Source organism: Octodon degus, unplaced genomic scaffold (genome assembly GCF_000260255.1).
Source record: "Octodon degus isolate 3935 unplaced genomic scaffold, OctDeg1.0 scaffold00153, whole genome shotgun sequence".
NCBI lineage: Eukaryota > Metazoa > Chordata > Mammalia > Rodentia > Octodontidae > Octodon > Octodon degus.
Genome location: NW_004524729.1, coordinates 1,643,814 through 1,657,716, shown reverse-complemented (window position 1 = coordinate 1,657,716; position 13,903 = coordinate 1,643,814). Strand labels below are relative to the sequence as shown.

General features: G+C 57.9%; 1 protein-coding gene across 2 annotated transcripts in view; it reads left to right on the top strand.

The window, feature by feature from the left end:
• The window catches only part of Shisal1 (shisa like 1), a 95,584-nt gene that overhangs the window by 72,229 nt on the left and 9,452 nt on the right, over window positions 1–13,903 (top strand). For both annotated transcript variants that reach the window (XM_023702504.1, XM_023702505.1), the window contains exon 4: window positions 928–1,257. In XM_023702504.1, coding sequence (XP_023558272.1) covers window positions 928–1,257 — 330 coding nt within the window. The remainder of the gene's footprint in view (window positions 1–927; window positions 1,258–13,903) is intronic.

The window sequence follows — 13,903 nt, the reverse complement described above, 5'->3', positions numbered from 1 at the left end:
AGATGGAGGGCCCTAGATCTGAGCCCCGGTGGGCTTCTCCTTGGGTCCAGAGACAGCCATGGGGTTCCCAGAGCACTCAGCGGAGGAGGGCAAATCCCAGGCCTCCCACAGGGTTCCTGCTGGGGTGGGGACAGCGGCACACACAGCTGGACAGGCTTCTGCCCCTCCAACACCCACTGGATCAAGTGCCAGTGGGGCAGCAGGGAGCACAGGCTGCAGCCGTTGTTTCAGAAGCCTCGGATGGGGTATGGGAATGGGGCCACGGGGCTGTTGGGTCAGCAGGGGTCCCACAGAGCAGGTACCGCCCCACTGTGAGGGCGGCCAGCCAGGGACTTTTGCAGTAAGTGTTGGGGGCTCCCATCCTGGTGGGGAGATGCGGAGTGAATGGATGAGAGACATGGTAGAGGGGCTCGGGGGACCCGCCGTGCAGTCCCAGTGAGGGGACTCCCCAGCAGAGTGCGCAGAGGGTAGCTGATAAGTGTGTGTGTTGGGGGGGTGCCGAGCCACAGCCCTGGGTCCTGGGCAGAGAATTTGGGGGTCTCCGAGAGCCCGAGAGAGGCTGGAAGGGGGAACACCAGCTGGGGTCCAGGGGCAATGGTGTGAAGTGGCCCTGGGATGGCAGCCTTCACCTAGTCTCTACCTCTGTCAGGAGATCAAGGCTACAGGGCAGGGGCATCCCAGGTGAGCAGGAAGCAAAGCCGGGGGGAGGGCACCCACGGTGGAGCGAGCCCAGACCCCCGGGCTTGGGGAGTTTAGGTTCCCCAGCACAGCACTAACAGTGCAAGAAGACCTCAGACCCTGGCCAAAGGGTGCAGAGACCGGGCCCAGGGTGGGGCCCAAGGAGGGTGGGGAAGGGGGCTGGTGGCCAGAGCAAGCCCTAGGCTGGCCAAGGAGGTGTCCTCCTCACCCTCTGTCCCCTGTCCCCAGCAACTACACCGCCCTGCTGGGAGTGTGGATCTACGGCTTCTTCGTGCTCATGCTCCTGGTCCTGGACCTGCTGTACTACTCGGCCATGAACTACGACATCTGCAAGGCGTCCCTGGCACGCTGGGGCATCCAGGGACGATGGATGAAGCAGGACACCCGGCAGTGGGGGGACCCTGCCCGGGCGTCACGGCCACGGCAGCCAGTCCCGGTCCCGCAGCCCCAACCCCCGCCTGGGCCCCTGCCGCAAGCACCAGCGCCCCAGGCCGTGCACACGCTGCGGGAAGACCCCCACAGCCCGCCGCTGATGTCCTTCCAGAGTTCGTCCGCCTGGTGAGTGACCACCTTCGACCGCTGTGGCCATGGGGGGCTTTTCCTGGAGAAAGATGGGTGGTTGGGGCTGCCGCGCTGGCCCACGGTCCCTGCTGATTTGTTTTCATTATTTTTGGCCCAGTGGGATCTGAAGCTGCCCTTGGCGGCATGCGCACAGGCATGAGCTGAGAGGTGGAAACAGCCCCAAAGCAAAGCTTGCATAAGACTCGCTGCCCGTAGAGCTTGGGGTGAGCTGTAAGGGGAACGAGCATTTGGTGGGGTGTAGAGTTTCCTAGCTGGCAAGGCAAAAGGAGGCACTGAATGACGGCTTAGGATTTCAGGGTATGGTGAAGTGATAAAGTGAGTAGTACAGACCTTGAGGTACACAGCCACGGCTGGAGGGAAAAAGGAAGGAGCCCGCAGGGAGTGGTCGGGCTGGCAGGGTCTGGATCGGGCCTCTCCCACGGCGACTCCTGTTCCTTTCTGCAAGGACTGGGGACCTGGGCCCAGGGGCCAGAGTGGGTGTGAGTTTTGAGTCTGGCTTCTGGTTGGGACTGAGCTGCAGCCTGGTCCCTGGAGGTCACCACCCAAGTCCAGCTGCCAGATCTCCCCAGAGCTCCCTGCTGCGAAGTGTAGTCATATGCCGGGCAGGCTGGCGGCTGGGCCTTCCCAGCTCTCCCAAGCCCAGCTCCTCTGACCCTTTGACCTTGCTCCCACCCTCTGGAGGGAGTCAGGGGTGAGGGCACCCTGCCCCAGACAGTCTAGAGGCTTCAGCTACACCCAGGGCAGTCAGAGGAGCACGGTGGCCCCTCCCTGCGTTCTCTCTGGAGGTGCCTGCGAGCCAGTTAAGGCTCATTTAAGTATCTCTCAGGTAGCGACCTTTTCAATAATGAATGGCTTGAATAATTAATAAGATGCACTTAAACCAGCCTGTGCTTATTGATTGGGTCATTGCCGCATTCCCCGTGCAGGAGACAGACCTGGCACTGCTTGGCTCTGTCTGACAAATGTACACCGGGCCTGTCCTGGGGCAGGGTCCTCGGAGCCAGAAAAGCCGGTCAGTGAGGGGTCCATGAGCCAGCCCAAGGGCGGGATGTCCTGGAATGTGGGTGTCTGGCCGCAGACCCCCGTGGTTGTGTGTCACACACTGATGTCCTGTCTACCTTGAGGGCTGTCTCCTCGGAGCCGGCTGACACCCTCAGGCCTCTGCCCACCAACTGGGCGCTGCCTGTCCCACCCGAAGGCCCCGGCCCTAGCCTGAGCTCCCTCAGCCTCCATCTGCGCCTCACAGAAGCCCACTACCACTGCGTCACCCTCTCCTGGCCGCCAAAAGCAAGAAATTCCCGAAAATTAGAAGACCAGAAAGGGAGCAGGCCTGGTGTCCGGTTTCCTTGGCATGACATCAGTACCGGGGAGGCTTCCGAGACTGCGATTCAGAAGACGGTTAAGGTCTGGCATGCAGTGGGGCTCACGCCTCTGGGACTTCCAGCTGGCTGAGGAAGCCCCGGGCTCCCGGCAGTTGCCATCTTCCCCCGTGGCGGTGTAGGAGCCAGGCTCCGGCTTACTGCGCAGCCTTGGGCAAAGTGCTTGCCCTCCTGGGCGAGTGCTGGCTCATTGGTACCATGGGCAATAACCCCTTTGGGCCTTGGAGGGGGCAGATATAGGATCTAATGCTTGGGATCCAGCATGTGCCCCAGCAAGGCCCATTGTGTGCACGGCTTGGCTGCCACTGGGCTTTTTTACTTTCTCAGTGTAAACCAGAGGTGTGGAGCAAAGGAAGTGAGCCAGTCACGGCATGTGACATGGGGATGTAGCTGGGCCCTCGACCTTTCCCTGAGTCCTGGCTGCTGGGAGCTGAGCAGCTGTCCTCTGCCATGTCTGCCTGCTGTGGCATTCCTGCCTTTAAGAGCCATGGACCGAACCCTCTGAAGCCTTGACACCTTGAGCTAAATTAAACAATAGGGATTTGATGCCAGGGATGGAAACTGACTGCCATAGCAGGATAAGGTTAGAGGACCACCCCTACCTCCTCCCCCAATTCCTCTGCCCTCAAGGCTGCTCCCCTGAATGCTTTGGACCCTGAGGATGGGCACATCTGGAGGACCCAGCTCTCCTCAGAACACCATCTTGCTGCAGGTGCCGCCCCACGGTTGCTGAATGCTGGGAAAACCACAGCCTATGCTGGGAGCTGCGCAGCTGAAGGACAGGGGGCTCCTGGGCGAGTCAGATCTCACTGTCCTTGGAGCAGGGCCCCAAGAGTCCCCTGCAGCACACAAGGCCCGGGTTCTGGGCAGCCGTACAACAAGGCCTCTCTGGCCTGGGTCAGGCAGCAGCCTGAAACTCAGCGGGGCTGTCCCTTCTGGTTGAAGGCACAGTTTTGGTGTGGCGTGGTTAAGTTTGTTCAGTTTTTGGGTCCCTGTCCTGTCCCTTGCACCAGTGGCAAAGGCCCTTCAACCCCTAGGAGCTCTGGCCCATTCACCTGCCATCACCTTCACCTCCTCCTGTGGCCAGCACTACCCAGCAGAGAGGACCCCACAAAGTGCCAGTCCCAGGAGCGCCACCTCTCACTCCCAGCCTGCAGTGGCAACTGGCAAGGCGCAGTGAGCCACTGCCTGGAGTCAGCTGGGTTCAGATTCTGGCTCCTTGTGCCCATGGGGACCCTAGAACAAAACCTTTCCCATCTCAGAACCTCGATGGTCCTGTCTGTAAAGTGGGCGCAGGTGGATTCAGCCCCCAGGATGACTGACTGTGAGGATTAGCACAGGGCCTTCACCAGCATGGACCTCGCTATCAGCCGGCTCCTGTCAGGTGGGGTAAAAAGTAGAGAGAGAAAATCTACCCAGAATTCCACACATGGGGCTGGTGAGATGGCTCAGTGGTCTAAAGCACCTACTTAGAACAAGCTTGGCAAAGCACAAGGACCGCGGTTCAATCCCCCAGCACCACATGCCAGCCAGCCCCGCCCCCTGGTGGGCTGAGCTGGCCACACACACACGCGCGCACACACACACACATAAATAAAATTTAAAAAAAAAAAACCAGAATTCCACACAGAACCGCATCTACTTATCTACTTTGCATTTTCTGCCTTCCCGGGCATGTGCTGCTTCTGCTCTTCTGATACTAACATGCACGTCATTTTGCATTCTGATTTTATTCAGTTAGCACGAGCTTGGCCATTATCCTGCGAGTTTACTTGTTCTCTCTCTAAATTGCATTTTAGCAGCTCCTCAGTAGGTGCCATCCTGGAGGCTGGCACTCAGGTAGTCTCCCTGCAGCAAGACATTTTGACAGTGTGCTTCTCTTTCTTTTTTTCTATGACAAACAGCAGAAGCAGGGAGGGGCTTGAGAGGAGGCTCGGTCTAGGAGAGATGGCAGCAGATGCCTTCCTGTGTTCCTGGCCTTTCTTTTTTATAAATGTGCTGTTTGTTTGTTCAACTGGAGATCCTCCTGCCTCAGCCTCCCGCTGTGCGGGGTCACAGGTCTGAGTCGCCTCCTTTCCTTGAATGGTTGCCTCAAGATCCATTCTGGGCAAGGACATTCCTGAGTCGGGGTGACAGTTTTGCAGCTGCTCATGCTGAGCCAGGCTCAGCGTGTCGGCGCCCTCGGGGCACCGGCTCCAGGTGCCTTAGTTTGATCGTGACTGATGTCAGATACCTTTCCGAATACCTTTCCTTTCCGTTGTCAATTCTGTTTCCTCCCCCGAGAGTCCCCTTTCCTTCTCGGTGCCCCAGAAAGCTAATAGCTGCCGGCATTTCCATAAAGCAGCCTTTTCTTTCCCTTGGCCTCCTCTTGCCTCGCTCCTCCCTTGTACTATTTACTTAATACCTTTTAAATTGACTTTAAATCAAGTCAAACTCAGACTTGCCCGAAGCCCTGTCATCTCAGGCTCGGGAGTCTCATGTGTCTTCCTCTGTCACTGCCCTCACTGGCCCTGAGCACTGGGATGCCAGGATTCAGAGAACCCAAGTGACATAATGCAGCCGCCCCCTGGAAATTAAATCACTAAAAGTTACGATTAAAGATATGGTAACAGGCGTGCAGGTAATAAATACTGCAAGTTCCCTGCTTCGCACTTACTAGGGGCACTTGCTTCTGTGGTGCTGGTGGGCTCCTGTCCTTGGTGTCTGCTCTGGGGATGTCCCCTCTCCCCAGCTTGGCAACTGTGATTGCACCCAGCAGTGTGCGTGCTGCAGAGGCTGCCAGGGGAAGGCTACAGACCCCGTGAGGGCCGCTTTGCAGTCTGGTCTTATTCAGGGGACACGAACCGTCCCCCAACAGGCGGGCCAGTGTCTGCCGCTGGCTGCAGGACTGGGGCTCACATGCTAGTACTTATCACCCCACCTGTTCTCACCTGCCCCATCCCGTCGTGCGACTGTGAACAGAGAGCCCGAGGGTTGCCAGGGCCACCCCAAGACAGGCGTCTGGGGCCTGGTTCTGGGAGGTCCCTCTGCAGGCTCTTTCCAGCTCCTGGTCCTTCCCAGGGCCCAGAAAGCTGGAGAGACCAGAAGGCAGGGAGCAGCACCCCTTTGCCAACCTGCTGGCCCCGCCTGCTCCTTCTCTGCCTAGCTGTCCTTGTGCCCACCGCCACCGACACCCACTACTTGTTCATTTGCCCGACAGCATTTATTGAAGGTCGGCCTCAGAGGCTCTGCCCTGCATTTAGTGCTGGGATGCAAAAGCAGAGAAGGCGGAGGCCTTGTCCCCAAGGAGCCCTGTCTAGCAATTCGCAGAAAACCCGTCCTGACCCTCCACTTACTTCGCTTGGAAAAATCAATGTGCTCAGGGCCTGGGGAAGATCACTTTGCCAATGGCAGTGGATGAACTGGCTGGAGCCGCTGTGTGCAGCCCTCGCCCCTCTCAGGCTCCTGTGAAGGCCACCGCCGGCTGAGCACAGGGTCAGCTTCGAGTGGGAGGGGCGACAGTTTGGGGCTGGATCCTTAGGAGTGGGGGCACCAAACCCACCGAAGCTGCCCTGGTCTCCAGCGACACCCTGGCTGTGGTCAACATCACACCAGCCTGGTCCTGCAGCTGATGCCTGGGACTTGCACCCACAGCTGGGCGGGCCCATGCTGATCCCCTAGCTCAATGGCTAGAATTTTAATTAAAATTCCCTCAGCGCAATGGCTACCCTAAACAGAGATGTCAGCACCCTTGGGTGGTCGACTAAGACGTTTCTGCAGAGAAACGTCTGGGAAAGTGGGTGGCCATAAACCCTTGTGCATGGAGAGGCTCCATGTCCTGTGACTGAGGTTCCGTAGAGCCACTTTCCCGCCTCCCGCATGCCCCCGCCCGGAAAGCTCTGCCTTGTGTAACTGCTGAACTATTTGCTTCCCAGAATAGATGTGCACCAGGGCAGCAAGTGTGTCCAGTGTGGGCACCACTGCTGGCAGCGATGCAGGCCAAAGCTGCGTGGGGCCAGCAGGGTGCCTGCTCCTCCCATGCCCCCAAGCACGGCCTGGGCGCCGTAGGGTTTCAGAGGCTCCCTGGGGGAGCTGTCTTCCAGAGTGCTTCATGGACGCCATGGAAACTGTTCTGGCATACCACATGACCGTGGCTCTGGGCTACCCAGCTGTGTGTCATTGGGCAAGCCATGGCACCTCTCTGAGCTGCAGTGACTTCAATTCAGGGACCAAAGCCTCAGCTGGCCAAGGGCATAGAGCTGGGGGGACAGAGGTGGCCCTCTGTCATGAATGCCCTCTCTCAGCACCGCCTGTGTGGGGAGGCTCCTTGCTAGTCTCAAAAGGCTGTTGTGTTGTACCTCTGCCACCCTGCTGGGGCTCTTCCAGATATCCAGACTCTGGGGGACAGAAGCAGCAAGCTTGGGGACTGAGGTCGGCAGGGCAGAGCTGGGGTACGGCTTCAGAGCTGCCTACAGCATTTCTGTCACCTGCAGCGCTCCAGGGCCTGGGGTCCTGTGGTCACAGGGGTGTAGATTTGGCCTGGTCTCTGCATGCGTGGCTGATATCTCTGAGCCTGTGATGCCCCCCTCTGACCGTCACTCCCAGCTTCCATAACAAATGCCTGAGATGAGGAGGACATTGGAGATCTCAGCCCAGTGCCTGCTCACAGGAAGGGCTCCCCAGTGCCCCCCAATGCTAAATCTCTACCTGAGCCACTGCCGTTACCTGTTTCCAAGAGGCATACATTTGTCACTCATGGGTTTCCATGTGGCCGTGCCTGGAATCGACGGATTGTGTAATGGAGCTCTGTGCGCGGTCCACCTTCCAGAGAGCCATTAGTCGATCGATGGTCTATCTAGACCAGCAAGTGTATCTGTCAGTTTAAGGACATTGTGGAGGGTGCAGGAGGGGCGGTGGGTATAGTCACTGCCCAGCAGAGGTGACTGCTCCCTGGCCGTGGTGCCAGGCGTACTGGAGAAGGTTGGGGTGTATGTGCACTGCCTGGGGGTGTGCAGCCAGGTACGGGTGTGCATGCCCACCTTCTTGGGTTTGCTCCTAGGTTGGACAAACAGAAATAGGGCCAGGGCACTGCCAGACTGGAGGGAGTGCAGACTGGAGGGGTGCCAGTGCCAGGGGGACCAGGATGTGGGTGATCCTCAGTATGGAACAGACAGAAGGTACATCCTTCCTGGGGCCAGGCTCAGACCAGATGGGGACACAGGTGGCTCCTGTGGGGTATTGCCTAAGTCCCATCCTCGGGCAGCTCCTATCCATCCTTCAGAACCTCAACAAGCCTGCTCCCCGTACCAGCTTTTCTTCCTCCCCAGGAGGACCCCCTCCTACAGCCCCCACTGTCACAGGGCCTGCGTTCAAGAGATGAGTGAGGGGCCATCTATGTCCTCTTTATTACGTGACGTGCTATTTCCCCTTGGGAGCTGCAGGCTTTCAGATTTTTCCCTTTTAAACCTCCTGACCTTCCCCACAGTTAATGGACAGCTGACCGGCAGGCAGTGATGTGGAACGCGCTTTGAACACTTCCTGGCAGGAGGTACCATACTCTTTGTCCCTGTGGCACAGAGGACAGCAGCTTGGGACATTTCGTGGCATTTAATGTAGAACCAGGTCTCCCAGTAAAGCAGCAGCATCAAATATTTACCAGAGTGGCATTAAAAATTAACCTCAGGATGTGGATGCCCAGAGGTCCTAGGCTTCCCAAAAGTTAGCAGGGTGGGGAGCTGGGAAGGAAGGTAGCAGGACCCACACCCACCTCCAGCCCCATGTGGCAGAGGCACCCGGCCCTCTGGGGCTCCCCCGAGGCCTGTAGGGCAGGGCGGGCGCTCAGCTCCATGTGTGTGGTCCTCCGGCTTGGCCCCTGCCTCTGGGCAGCTGAGGTGTGCAGGAAGGGAGGGAGGGAGCCCGCCACACGGGAGGAGGGGAAGGCAGGGTTTCAGGCCCAGAGCAGGGTGTGAAAAGGCCCTGCGGCAGGGAGCAGGTACATTGGTGACTCAGAAGGAAAGTGACAGCGAGGAAAAGGCAGGAGTGGCCTTATTCCAGCCTTTCAGGGAAGGGAACTGAGCTAATCTCTGCCTTCTGTAGGTCAGGAATTTGGGTGTGGCCCACTGGGCCGGAGGAGCTCACACACTGGCCCCTGGCTGGGGACAGCAGATACTTGGCCTCTTGGTGACTCTGGCCTCCCCTGGACGGGGCCTTGAAGGAGACAGCTCGGGAGGTGGCCGAGCCACAGGAAGCCACAGGGCTCCTGCAGCCCAGCCTGTGTCTGTTCAGTGGAAGGTGGAAGCCCCCACTGCTCCTGGAGCAACAGGCTTTTGCTCCCAATTCAACAACAGAGATTCTATCACTATCCTCAGAGGCTCAGATGCAGGCCCAGAACCACGCCTTCTGATTCTGATTGGCCTCCATGGACCACACCTCCATCCCTTAGCCAATGAGTTTACCAGGGGGTGGGGCATAGTAATGGATTCATCCAATCAGAGTCGCCCATGAAGCTAAGGGGTTGGGTCAGATTGAGGTATTGAGGACAGTTAAAACTTCAGTGGGAACGTGAAGACACCTGTTCCTGCTCACAGCCCAAGAGTAGAACAGAAATAAATGGTCTCCATCCAGGTGTTTATAAATTGGCAAAGCTGCAAGAGGAGGCCAGACACTTAGCCAGGCAGGAGCAACATGCCCATGACACTGCAATTTGCTGAAGGTGGTGGCGTTACAAGGTTCTTGCAGGTTCCTTCAGAAAATTTATGGAACAGATGCCACGTTAGGTGGCTTACACGGAGCAACCAGTGGCACCTCGAAAGCCAGAAAATCTCAGCACTCTGGGAGGCTGTGGCAAGAAGGATCACAAGTTTGAGGCCAGGCCGGGCAACTTAGTGACTTAGGGAGACCCTGTCTCAAGAACTTAAACAAGGACTGGAGATGCAGCTCAGTGTGAAGGACCTGGGTTCGATCCCCAGTACCCCAAGAGGGAAGAGGCTCCGTCAGAGCCTCTGCGTGTGTCCACACTATCCACCACGTGTGGTATTCCCCAGTGTGGGTATTCAAAGGGTGTTCGCCCGCCACCCAGTGAGGACCCATGGCTTTGGCCCTTTGGGGCCCAACCAAACTTCTGGAGTTGTCTCATGAACCTTTGGACACCTTTCTCGCATTGCTCTATTATTGTCTGTGACTGCTGTGACAAACTGCCACAAATTCAGTGGCTTGAGACAGCCACTGAATTTACTTACTGTTGTGAGAGGGCAGCAGCCTGAAACGAGCCCAGGATACCTCAGCAGGGTGTGGGGCTCCAGGGAGAAACCCTCCCCTGCTTTCCCAGCCCCCAGGGTCCCATGTCCTGGCCCCTCTGAGGTTAGTGGCCTCTCCTCACCTCTGTCCCATCTGCCTTGATGCTGTCCCATCTGTTCTTCCCTCCCCCTCCCCTTCTACCCTCCCCCTCTTTCACACCCTCCCCGTTTTCCTCCCTGTGGTGCATTCTGTACAGGCAGAAAACTCCAGAAAACGCATCCTGAAGTCCTGAACTTCCATGTCTGCTCCAGCTCCCCAACCGTGGTCAGACAGGGAAGAGGTGGCCAAGCCCATGTATCCCCCACAACTTGTAACCCAGAGGGGATCAGTCTGTCCTCCGGCCCTTTTGTGAGGCAGCTCCTTCCAGGCGCCTTTCATCCCGGGAGCTTCCCATCCTGGCCTCCCTGTCAGGGAAGCACCTCGCCTCAGTACCACCGCTGTCCCTGCTGCGGCCCTGGTACTGCCCCCTCGCCCTTGCCTGGTCTCAGGGGTCCCTGTGCTCTCTGCTTTTCTTTGGCGGGGTCTGGTTCAGCCCTCCCTGGGGGCAGGGCAGACCAGCCTATGGTGCCAGGGAGAACCACAGTCCTGCACTTGGCTGAGCAGGCGCTTTAGATGGCTGTTTCGCCAGTCCTCTCTGCTTTTTCTTGTGAAGTATGGTTAGCACCCCCAGCCTGGCTGGCCGTGTGAGCGCCTGGCCCTGCCCCCACCCCACGGCAGTGAGCACTGCGTAGCTGCGCGCTGGCTGGCCCGAGGGCGCTCTGTGCTCTTCACCTGGCAGTGAGTCATGCTGTGCCTCCTGACTCCTCTGCTTTTGTCACTGGAGTGGTTATTGTCACAGACACCCAGTGATTGTCACAGACTCTGTAGCTTCTGGAAGATACATTATTATTCAAATTGCCAGGTGCGCGCCCGCTTACCTCCTGGTTGGGCTGCAGCCGCCAGCCACCACCCTGCCAGCTGCACACCATCCTCCTCCTGTTCCTCCCCCTGCCCACACTGCCTGGTGCTGAGCCCAGCATCCCTCAGAGCCGCTGGCTGCTGACCACACAGCCTCCCCACCCTCAGCCTGCCAGGCTGCTCTCCTGGGTCAGGCGGGTGGCAGTGTGGTCCGGTGGCCAGCAACCCAAGCTGGACTCCCAGATATGCTTCTGGGAAGGTCGCACTGCCTGCGGAAGCCTCCGGGCCTTGGTCGGGAAACTGCGGGGGAGAGTGGTCCTCAGCTTGCAGGGCTGCCGTGTCACGGGAAGGGCTTGGGCCTGCACGTATAAGCCCTGACTCTTGCCCTTCCTAGAGTTAGAAGTGAGCTCCCTGTCAGCTCCCAGTGCCCTGGATCAAGGCCAGATGCCTTTGAAAGCTGCAATGGTTGCTGCCTCTGCAGACTTAACTCTGAGAGGACGCCTGAGGTCCCCACCTCCAGGCTGCTGAGACCCCCAGACTCCCTTCCTATCTGGCTCTAGGAAGCTGGCTGGCTGCTTCGCCCTACCCCTCCCAGGCCAGGACCCCAGCACCCCACACCCTCAGTGTAGACACAGCAAGGGGCTGCTTCTCCTGTTTTGGGTTCTTGAGGGCAGCGGCAGGGTAGCCCTAGAGTCCACGGGATTGGCCTGGCAGCAGCCAGCACAGAGGAGGGTCCTATAGGCCTTTGGGGGCGGCAGAGGGCACCTGAGGCCCCAAGGGGTTAAGTGACTTGCCTGGGGTCACACAGCTGGTGAGAGGTAGGGCTGGGGTCTGTACCCCAGATGGTCTGACTCCAGGCCAGTGGCTATCACAGGCCTCAGCACCACCGCTACAGTGCCCTGTGGTTCGGGACCTTACGGAGGCCCCAGCTGTGCCAGAAAGGTGCTCAGGACAAGACCTTGACGGATGTGCAGGAGTTTGCCAGGTAAAGCAAGGGCAGTGCGTCACATACTCGGGGTTCTCTGGGTGAGGGGGATACCTTTGGAGTAGAGGCCAGAGAACCTGAATAGAGGCAGAATAGCGAGAGGCCTGAGGCCACAACCAAGGCATTAAAGAGGAAGGTGAAGCTCGATGTGGTGGCGAGCGCCTGCACCCCAGCACTGTGGGAGCTGAGGTAGGGGGATCAGGAGTTGGAACCCAGCTGGGACAACTTGACTGAGGGAGGCCTTCTCAGAATTGATAAATCACAGGACGGGGGATGCAGCTCAGCAGCACAATGCCTACCTGGCATGCTCAAATTAAAAAAAAAAAAAAATCATTAAATGAATAATATAGTCAGGCTGGGCCCAGACTCCCCACAAACACTGACACCTCTGAAACCTGGGTCCCCCATATAAAACGGAGCAGTGCTATGCAGCAGCCCCGCAGCAGTGCCTGTGAGCATTGTTGCCTCTGGGTGCCTGTGCTGTCCGCCCCCATGCAGCGTCCACGCTGTGGAAGTAGTGGCCGTGCTGTTTGGGGACAATGATGCTGCAACAGGGGTCTCTGCGAGCTCGGTTCTGGCACAGGCTCTTCTGAGCATTTCCCCCTTCACAGCTGACTTGAGGCTGCTCAGTGTCCCCGCCTTTCCCACGTGACGTGGGGCCCCTGGCTTCCCTCCTTGCTATCTCCCAGCTGCACTCAGTTGAGATCCTGCCAAACATGTGTCCCCTTCTGCTGCCTTTCAGGGTAGCTAGTGTCCCCCAGACCTACTCCAGGGCTTCTTTGGGGGGTGCCAGGTCACCTGCACAGCAGCCTGGGGTCACCCCAATCACTCACTCAGAATGATCTTCTGTCCTACTTTGGGCTGACTGGGCTGATACAAGGTGATGTCTCACTGTCTTATTTCTGTTAGGATTTATTGAATAGGCTAAATTTTAAGTCTCAGGTTTACAGCAAAATTGAGTGGGGCTAGGTATAGTGGCACATATCTGTGGTCCCAGAATTTAGGAGGCTGAGGCAGGAGGATCGCTTGGAGTTTGAGGCCAGTGTAGGCCATGTGATGGTTCAAGGCCAGAGCGAGACCTTGTCTCAAAAAACGAACTCAGAACAACAAAAAGGGTCTCAGTGAAATACATCTATTTAGAAAAAAGTTTTGAAAAAGAAAACTTGGGTGGAAAGTTCAGAAATTTCCCGTGTGGGCTGTCAAGATAGCTCAGCAGACTAAGCGCATGCTTAGGCAAGCACAGGGACCAGGGTTCGACCCCTGGCACCAACATGCTGTGCAGGCCCCGCTGTGGTAGCGCATGCCTGCAATTGCTAAGGAGGCTGAAACAGGAGGATTACTTTGAGGCCAAGCTGTGTAATGAGACCCTGTACCAAATACATCAGAAAAAAAGAACTTCCGTGTTTCCCGCCTCTAGCACAGGGCCTCCCCCGCTGTCAGCACAAGGCGCTTGTAGCAGTGGGAGGGCAATGGCCGAGCCATGGTGCTACCCAGAGGCTGGGGTTCGCGTCGGGGCTGCCGGTATCGGGCTCGGTTCTCTGATTTGTCCCGCAGGGACCATCTGCAGGCCCAGGACAGACTGGAATGGGAGCTCCACGGCCGGTGCTCTTTCTGGTCTGGGCCTCCTTTGCATGCTTGGGAGCAACCTTCTGGGGGACGTCTGGGCTCTTGACTCTGCCACGACCCTCGCTGCTGGACCATCCTGGACAGCTTGCGTCGTGCCAGGTGCGTGCCGCCTGTTGCCACCAAGGCCTCTCCCACCACGCCACCTGTTTGATCCCTGCGTGACGGCGAAGGAAGGCGGACACTTCCTTTGGTGCGCGTTCAGCAAGTGTTTCCCAATATGGCTTTAATTTACATCTCTCTTATTTTAGGCTTCAGATTCGCCATTTGACAGTTTCTGTCTTCTTGGCAATTGGTCTGTTGAGACTTCCTGGATCCTCAGCGATTTCTTTCTTGGAAATGCAACAGTTCATTGAGGCTTTCTGGAAACGCTGCTGCGATCTGCCGGTGGACACCCTTTTCTTCTTGTTCCCCTCCCCTCCCCTCCCCGTCACTCTCCCCTCCCCTCCCCCCTCTTTCCCCT